General features: G+C 41.5%; 1 protein-coding gene across 1 annotated transcript in view; it reads right to left on the reverse strand.

The window, feature by feature from the left end:
• Positions 1 to 9,285, reverse strand: part of PPAT (phosphoribosyl pyrophosphate amidotransferase) — a 130,394-nt gene that overhangs the window by 7,705 nt on the left and 113,404 nt on the right. Inside the window, exons 6-10 of the mRNA XM_019526145.1 lie at positions 8,862 to 8,934; positions 3,927 to 4,078; positions 2,465 to 2,592; positions 1,871 to 2,092; positions 339 to 459 (exon numbers count right to left, since the gene is read on the reverse strand). Of these exons, the coding sequence (XP_019381690.1) occupies positions 339 to 459; positions 1,871 to 2,092; positions 2,465 to 2,592; positions 3,927 to 4,078; positions 8,862 to 8,934 (696 nt within the window). The remainder of the gene's footprint in view (positions 1 to 338; positions 460 to 1,870; positions 2,093 to 2,464; positions 2,593 to 3,926; positions 4,079 to 8,861; positions 8,935 to 9,285) is intronic.

Here is a 9,285-nt window from a genome sequence, read left to right on the forward strand (position 1 = left end):
ATTTTACTTCTGGATTTTTGACAGGAATAAAAAAAAACAGAGCTCTGATGATACAGAGTATTTACAGTTTATTTTTAAACATTCATTCTGCTGCTTTGTATATTTTTTTCCAAGGAGGAAAAGCTACAAAGTACAGCGGACAAAAAACATACTTGGGGTTGATGCAATTTCCCTGTGAAGGCAACTCAGATTTAGTGGAGGGTCAGCTTTTATTAGTCTGAATTTAGACTGAATTAGTCTTTTATTAGACAGAATTTTTTGAACTGCTCTGTATACTTTGATGTAAACATTGATTACTCATTAAAAACTTCAGAAAACAACATTAAAAATGCATTTACCTATATAGTTTGCAAGATCATGGAATTCAGGTTTGTTTGCAATTAGTTCTTCTTTTGTTGGAATATTTATTCCCATATAACAAGGAAATCGTATGGGAGGTGAAGCCACACGGATATGCACCTACAAAAGATAGGTTTTTCAATATTACTTGACACTAAAGACGTTGGTTCTTAACTAGAAATACAAAGGTCCTGCAAGGTGATCAGTAGGAACAGAGTTCTGTTCCTACTGAATCTTCACTGGTGTGAACTCTGCATGGGCATATGAGTGGTGGCAGATAATCATTTACTGGCACAACTGGATCCGATCCCTGATCCTCATAACTGTGCATCCTGCTGGCATGCCACATGTACATGCACACTTTTTAGATATCCCATATCTTCTAATAAGCCCAGGACCTTTAGAACCCATGTGTGCAGCCCCACATGCAGGTCTGTCGGGCATCTGGGTGTGCAGCTGCTGGGTTTGTAGCTTTCCAACTTGTAGAGAGAGCCAAGTGGGGCTAGCATATCTAGACATTTTCCGTGCAGCTCTGCACGGAATATATGTTCAAATCAAAGCAAGTCATAAAGGTGTTTCAGATTTAATGTGGAATAACTTTTTTGCTTGTTTACCATTTTATGGTGTGATGAATTGGGGGAATGTACGGTATGTTGTTAATGAACCAATACATATAACATCTGCCAGGGGCCTAAGGTTCTACTGGGCACATTAGATTCTAGGATGAAGGCTCTGGTTCCCTTCATTCTCCAAAATATCAGTTATCAAATATCAGTTTAATTAACAGAATTATTTTTAATGCAATATTGTAAAAACTGTATCATTATTAAAAGCCTTATTAGTCAACTCTCCTTTTCACTTTCTTTCTATGGTTCCAGCCCTACAGGCATTTAGGTAGTAGACAAACGTGTGCAGAGTTGTACAATGGGGTGTTGGCGGTGGGGGAGAAGTCAATGGAATTATTCATGGTAATAAAACCAGTATGTGTGTAAGTCTTGCAGTATTAGGGACTAAACTAATGCTCATCCACTGGCAGCTGTGGCTTTGCTTCTGTGATGGACCCACACTTGCTACATACCAGAATGCTTGTATATATCACAATGACAAAAAAAAAAACCAACCATGTTTTTCTTGAAGTTTAGGACCAGCTTATTTACTTCCATATTGTATTTGCTCAAAATGATAGCAAAGAATGAATCAAAGTAGCAGAAAGATTTTATGGCTTGTTTTGGATAGTTTGTTTTAAAAATTTCCATTTACTCTTGATTTGTCTGCAATGACTTGGATTAAAATACAGCTTAATCTCTCCCCACTCTTCTTGCATTGACCATTTTTAATGTAGATTTTCCTAAAATCAAAAAGCACAAAGGCAACTTCCCTTTATTACCTCCTTTTTTTGTATTTGCTACCTATCTCTACCCAGCATACTATAAATAGGCAAAAAAACAGTGAAACCAAAAAACATTCCAAAGTTCTCTTCCCACTAAACATTCTTTTACATATACATAACAGCTGATGAAACCAAGCTTACCTCTTTAGCACCAGATTCCCTGAGCAGTTTGATAATCGGTGAGATAGTATTGCCCCTCACAATAGAGTCATCGATGAGAACTACTCGTTTGCCTTTAAAGTTGTCAGACAGGACTCCAAATTTTTTTGCCACACCAAGCTGTCTCAACCTCATATTTGGCTGAATAAAAGTTCTTCCTACATATCGGTTTTTACAGAGTACTTCAATGTACGGCAGTCCACACTGCATGCAGAAGACAATTATATAAACAGCTAAGTAAAATACATACTTGAAAAACTCTTATTTCCAATATTACTTTTTAATGCGACTTGCAGATTAGGGTTCTGTATAACCCAGTGGTGTTATACTAATCAAAAGACCTTTAATTACACTAATGTAGTTGCACTAGTGCAAAGCCTCGTGTAGATAGGTCAAGCCATGACTTGTGCTGGTGCACTTGGATAGAAAACCTAGTCCAGACAAGACCTACGTAACACCAGGTGACAGGTGGAAACCCCATAAAGGTAGTTGTATTAGGAGAGAAGCCTATAGTGTTTCCATAGAAAGGCATGCTGGGAAGAGATATCACTATTAAAAATAATCCACCCTCAGTACCTTCTGTGCGAAACCCAGTGCTGCTGGTGTTGCAGATTCTGGAACAGTGCTAACCAAGTCTGCTTCCACTGGTGCTTCAATAGCAAGCTGCTGACCGCATCTTCTCCTAACCGAATAAACCATTTGACCTAGGAACAATGACAAAGGTCATTTATTCCTCTTAGTTTTTCGTTTTCACACCAGAGGAACTTCAACAGCAGATCATAAGCACAGCATTGAATCGGCAAGCTAGAGAACTCCCTATATAGCAATAACAATTCATCAATATCTCACCTTTTATTTCACCCTACATTGTTTGCATCATGGTCCAATTTTCAGATAGCACTGAGAACCAAATCGTTTTGCCTTACTTGGATAACTAGCCCCATTGATATCATTAGGTTCCTTTACTTGTGTAAAAAAGGACCTGAAATTTCATTATCCCCAACAACCTTGCTCTGCCAAGTGCCCTGCTAAGACACTAGTACAACATAAGGAGGCATGTCCTTTGAGGGCTGTTATCAAAATGATAATGAAAGGATTGGGTTGATATCCTCAAGTATTACACAGAAATGAGTTAAGTGAGAAACATGAATGCATTGGTTCTTATAACAAACAATGGAAAGATAAGCCTACATTGCAAAAATCTAATTTCAGAAATCTTGTTTTAAAATAAAGGCTCTAAAGTGACAAAACAGTATTTTTCATTAATCAGTTCATGGATTTTAAGGCCAGAAGCAATCTTTAGATCATCTAATCTGATCTCTTGTGCTGTAGTGTTACTCCTGTATTGAGCTCAATTACTGGTTGGCTAATGCAGATCTACCAGAAAGGCATTTTGGTCTCGACTGAATGACTTCATGGGATGCAGGATCCATCACTTCCCTGAGTAATTAGTTCCAATGGCTAATTATCTTCATTGTTAAATTAGAAATGAGCTGAAAATGTTATCTGGTATTACATCTAATAGAGGAAGGTTCTTGTAAAACCTCTCTCTATTAGATGTAAAAGACCTTTGGTACCATTATTTTCTCCCTATGTAATCCTGCAGAAATCCTAATAAAAACAGTCCTTGATCTTTGTTTTGATAAACTAAACAGATATGCTTCCTTAAGTCATTCTCTACAAGACATTTTTATGGCTCTTGGGTAATTTATACGGCTCTCCTGTGGACCCTCTCAAAAATCTTCAACTTACTTTTAAGAATGTTAACACCAGAACTGTTTACATCATATTCCAGCATTATCTCTTCAATGCCATGAGGCAATAAAAATCACCTCACTTCTCCTACATGTAGCTTGCTTCTTTATAAGTCCTAGAATCATATTAATCCTTTTTGGAACACCATAAAACTGTGGGAACTCGTATTTAATTGTTTGCCAAGTTTGAGCTCTAAAACCTTTCAGTCACTGCCTTCCAGGATAAAAGGTCTCCATTCTGTGGGTATGGCTCCTTTGTTCATTTGTACATTATATTTTCTTACCTTCAAAGATGCTGTCAGGCCTTGCAAAATAAACATATTCAAATATACAGAATGCTGAGGGATCTCCTTCTGGTCTTGGCACAACATCAAGTGTTTGGACATCATATCTGGATATTTTCACAATCTCTCCAGGTAGGACTTCACGATAATACCTGGAGGGGACAATTTACTGTTTATAAATTTCCATAATCTGAGTACTGTCTTTGCGATACAAATAAAACTGACTTGCTTAATAGATAATGAGTTTCTGATATTTAGCAGAAGCTGAATACTTTAAAAATGACTCTGACTCCTAAAACTGGAGTGTGCCAGAATTAAATACAAGATGAGCGCAGTAATTCTGAAAGCATGAACAGCTGAAAATGAATGGCCACTCCTGACACTGGATGGTTCAGGACAGCTTTCCATCAGATGAAATGCAATAACAGAAACTTAAATGAAACTAAGTTACTGAAATCATTCACAACCAAGCCCTGCTCAAAGTGAATAGTGTTATGTTTCTACTGCTCATTGATGGTGCTGCCAGACTCACTGTGTTCCATGTGCACCATATCCTAAACTGGAAGTAGCATAGCTGGCTTAGTGCAAAACTTACTGGTTCATCCACAGCTCTACACTAAGGCACGTATACTGCTGGTTTGGGAGGTAGCATGGGCAGTCCACATGAGCAACAACACACACCCTACACTCTTACTTTTGACTAGGCTAGTCACTTTTCTATAAGGCTGAGAAGTACTGTCATGCACTATAACAAAACGATTTGAAATGAAGTTTGTCAAAGAGTTGTCACAGCAGTCATTAAGTAGGATAATGGCAGCACCTAAGCAGATAAGGAACAGCCCTTTGGTGAGAGGCATCTGCAACTGAATACGAGTTGGAAGTCTACTGACAGATCTATATTCCAATTCTAAGTTATGTCTGTAATCCTTGCCCCTGGGTTGCAAAGGGTTAAGCAGAGAGGGGTGGGGCCAGTCCAAGCCCCAGAAAACCAGACCCAAGGAGCTGCAATGAACTGTAGCTCCCAGCCTGCTTTGGGAGCTAGCAGGAAGTTGCCACCAGCCAATAGAAGAGGGAGTGGGCAGGGCTATGAAAAGCCTGCAAAAATGAAAAACTGAGGACAATAGGTTGGCAGGTTGCTTTGAGGGTTAGCAGGAGAGGAAATGGGAAAGAGGAGCTGCAACGTGGGGGTCATTTTGCTCTGAGCATGCATGGTTGGAGCAGGGAGCAAATAGCAGTTCTTGTTTGAAGATATGCTTCAAGCACCACTGGAAGAGGCCCAGGGAGAATGTGAAGGAGCCTGGTCCAAGTGTAGCTGGGAGAAGGACTGACTTTGCCACAGAGGAGACCCTAGCAGAGAGGCACTGACTGATGCTATAAACTAGAGCAGGACCTAAGCAAGTAGCACTGAAAAGGCTGCAGAAGTTAGTGAGGTTAGTGTTACTGTGGAAGTTCTTGTGCCGGCTGGGACAGCTTGGATTGTGCACAAGGTGAAGATTCTCTACCCAAAGGGTCTTTCCGAGACTGAAGCTGGGTTTTCAAGTTGCACTGTTGAAAGGGGTAATTGTGCTATCAAGTTCCCATGCTGGGTTACAGCTTGCTGTTCAGGTGCGTGTCTTTGTAAATAAATCCGACTTGTTTGTACCCTCTTGTTAAACTGAGTTACTGTTGGAGACACTTATTCACCACTGCCATACACTTGCAGCCCCTCATGAGATGGGTTACATGTCTTTTTTGTTACACACACCGTTCACTTTCACATCTTAGAACATAGATTTCATAGATCCCATAGACATTAGGGCTGGAAGGGACCTTGCAAGATCATCAGGTCCAGCCCCCTGCCCAAAGGGCAGGAAGTCAGCTGGGTCGCATGACCCCAGCAAGGTAATCATCCAAACACTTCTTGAAGGTGTCCAGAGTAGGTGCTTGCACCACTTCTGGGGGAAGTCTATTCCAGACTCTGGAAACTCAGACGGTAAGGTTTTTTTCTTACGTTCCGTCTAAAATGGTCTTCCAGCAGTTTGTGACCATTGGACCTCATCTTCCTTTAGCATGCCCTGGTGAACAGACGCTTTCCCAGATCCTGATGCACACCCCTTATATACTTAGAGGCTGCCACCAAGTCCCCCCTGAGCCTATGCTTCTTCAAGCTGAACAGTCCCATGCCTCTCAGCCTCTCCTCATAAGGCCTGCTCTCTTGACCTCTAATCATGCACGTGGAGAAGCTTGAAAGAGTCCAGAGGAGAGCCATGTCCTTTTTAAAGTGTGGAGCCCAGAACTGGATGCAGTACTCCAGCTGCAGCCTCACCAAGGCCAAGTAAAATGGGAGGATGACATCTTGAGTCTTGTTTGAAATGCATTGGTAGATGCAAGCCAGGATTTTATTTGCTTTGCTGACTACGGCATCACATTGGTGGCTCATATTTATCTTGTGGTCAATCATGACCCTCCAAGTCTCTTTCAGTCATAGTGCTAGTGAGTGTAGCACTGCTGAGCCTATAGGTATGATGTGGGTTCTTTCTTCCGAGGTGGAGCACCTTGCATTTCTCTGTGTTGAATGTCATCAGGTTTTGATCCGCATACCTTGCAAGCCTGTCCAGGTTGGCCTGAATCCCCAGCCTATCCTCTAGTGTGACCCTGCTTACCCATAATTTGGTGTCATCTGTGAACTTAGCTGGTCTGCTTCTGACAACCAAATCCAGACTGTTTATGAATATATTAAAGAGTATTGGTCTGAGAACTGAACCCTGGGGGATGCCACTAATGACCATGTGCCATGTTGACTTGGTTCCATCAACAGTCACTGTCTGGGTCTGACCATGGAGCCAGTTCCCTAGCCATCGGGAAAGTAATCACATCTTAAAATTGGGGAGCTGTGGCCTCGACCGTAAGGTTGTCGAGGCCACAGCTCCCCAATTTTAAGATGTGATTGATGAATGTAAAACAGAAGGGTATAATTGCATATTCTCCAGTCAGATACTTAAAGGGCATTAGAACATGAGAGAAAACAGGTTTAATTTTAAAAAATTAAAAAAAACAAAATCAGAAAAGGCCCCCATTGGCAATTCTACATGATGAGTTTTTCTTAAGAAAAATCTCATAACACATCAGAGGTGGTTGATTATTCTTAGATCTATCTACTGCAAAACAGCTTTTTCAAGAAAACAAAGCAGATGCCAGCAGTTAATGATTGGTATGTAGATATAGCAGAAGTCACCAGAAATGAACACAGAACAACAAACTACAATGCAACACCACAAAATGTAATGGAAGGATCTTGAAGTTCAGAGACACATTGTTTGCTGTTTTTGCCTTGTCTTTATTTTTGTTTTGTGGTTATGGTCTTATTGCAATTCTGTCATGTTCTTTACTTAAAGGAAATACAATTTTACTTACTAATACTTGGTAGCAGACTTGTTAAATGTCTGAGTAGCATACTATGCATTCCTCACCATAAATTCAATAATGTTGATTTCACTGTAGTGTTCTGTTTTCATTGAAATTGAGTGGTTTGCACAGAGAAAATTTCTCCTGTTTCTTTTTGATCTCTGAACGGCTTATCTCCACTGCACTGTTAATGCAATTATAATTCAAGTGCTGCCTCTCTCTTGGGATCAGTCCACACATTAAAAAGACTAAACTCTACTGTCGTCATGCTTTTAACTTAAGCTGGATGGCCAATCAAAGGAATCTTGACTACAGTTCAAGTCAAGATAATTCACCAGTTGCCAATGCAAGCTTTCAACGTAGCTCAAGTGTTATTTTGCACGGTGGCCACCCTCTCTCAAGCCACACTAACTTGAGATTTGTCAGCTCCACTTACCTACACTTAACTTTGCAGACAAAAAACAAACCCATAAAGTCTTACCTGCAGTTGCCATTACTTTATTTAATTTAAATTCACCAGCTGACAGAAGTAATCTTTCTTAAAGTAATATGTTTAAAGAGGTAATAGATTAAGGGTGGACAATTATTTTGGCTGGAGGGCCACTTAATGAGTTTTGGTGAGCTGTCAAGGGCTGCCCACACAAAATCTTTCAGAAGGTATTTTAACAAGTTATAGATAAAAAAACCCCTAAATCATATGCTTAAAAATAAAAATCAAACATCTACTATAACATTTTAATTTCGTTAAAAAATTATGTGTCACAATATATTTTTTTGTGCAGGGAGGCTGCTTGTGCACTAGGTCTGGGGAGCTGGCCAGGGGTGGAGGGAAGGAGGGAGGAGGCAGGTGGTACGTGCAGCAGAGCTCACCCACATGGTGTGGTGAACGTGCGTTCTGCCACCCCTTAACTGTTGTGCAGCACTCCGCATGGGGCTGAGCCCTGTCTGCTCCCACCCATGCCCACGGGCCCTGGCTACTGTGCACAGCTTCCTGGCAGGACTGCAGCTGCCCAGGCACCACTCAGTTCCCTCCATCTTCAGCAGCTCCTCCTTCTCTTGCCCCTGCTGCACCACTCTGAGCATGGGAGGAGCTGCAGCTGGGTGGCTCCTGCCCCAGCACACAGGACTCCAGCTCCTGGCCACTTTCCACCCACTCCATTCACCTGGCACGATGAGCAGCCACTTGTGGGAAGCTGAGTGTGTGGAAGGTAGAAGATGGAGCTGGAGCTCCACGCAGTGGGGCAAGAGCCACCTTGCAGCTTCCCTTCCACCTGGGGCAGTACAGAAGGGCTAGGAGGAAGAGGAGGGCCTGATGGAGGTGATGGAGGGGGTGTGTGCTGAGCAGTACCTGAGTGACTGCAGCAGCAGTGTGAGCAGTCCTGCTGGGAGGCTGTGTGCTGGCCAAAGCCAACAGACATCGGCAGGGCTTGGCCCCACGCAGTGTGCCATGGGCCAAATCCAATCAATTGGTGGGTGGATGCCTGTGGGCGAGATCTGGACTGTATTTTGCCCACCCCTGTAATAGATAGTATTGAATGTAAAGGAACTTACTCTGCACCAATAGATAAAAAGCTACAGGATTCAGAGGAGACCACCCATCCTTCTGTTTCCCTGTTATCCTTCCCTGTAATAAAATTTACAGTTGCGGTTACATTATTTCCCCAATTCTTGGAACACTTACCATTAAGTGTTTTATGTATTTGCTGGAGTACTGGGTTGTTACATTTGCAATATTGCATTTAGCAAGGCAAAGAGTCATGATTCCTAACAAAAAAGCTTGGAATTCAAAAACTGTGGTAGTATATTACCTGGAAACATGAAATATGTTTTCTCAGACAGGCTAGAAGCCACAGATTCACTGTTCATGAGTAAGACAATTTATTACAATCCCCTCCTCCCCAATCCATGTCTTCAGTTCCAGCTTATTGTTTTTGGTCTGTATACCTGATTTTATTTAGGCTACAAATTTGTTAAT

Source organism: Gavialis gangeticus, unplaced genomic scaffold, assembly GCF_001723915.1.
Source record: "Gavialis gangeticus isolate Ggan-Ray unplaced genomic scaffold, GavGan_comp1, whole genome shotgun sequence".
NCBI classification, from domain to species: domain Eukaryota; kingdom Metazoa; phylum Chordata; order Crocodylia; family Gavialidae; genus Gavialis; species Gavialis gangeticus.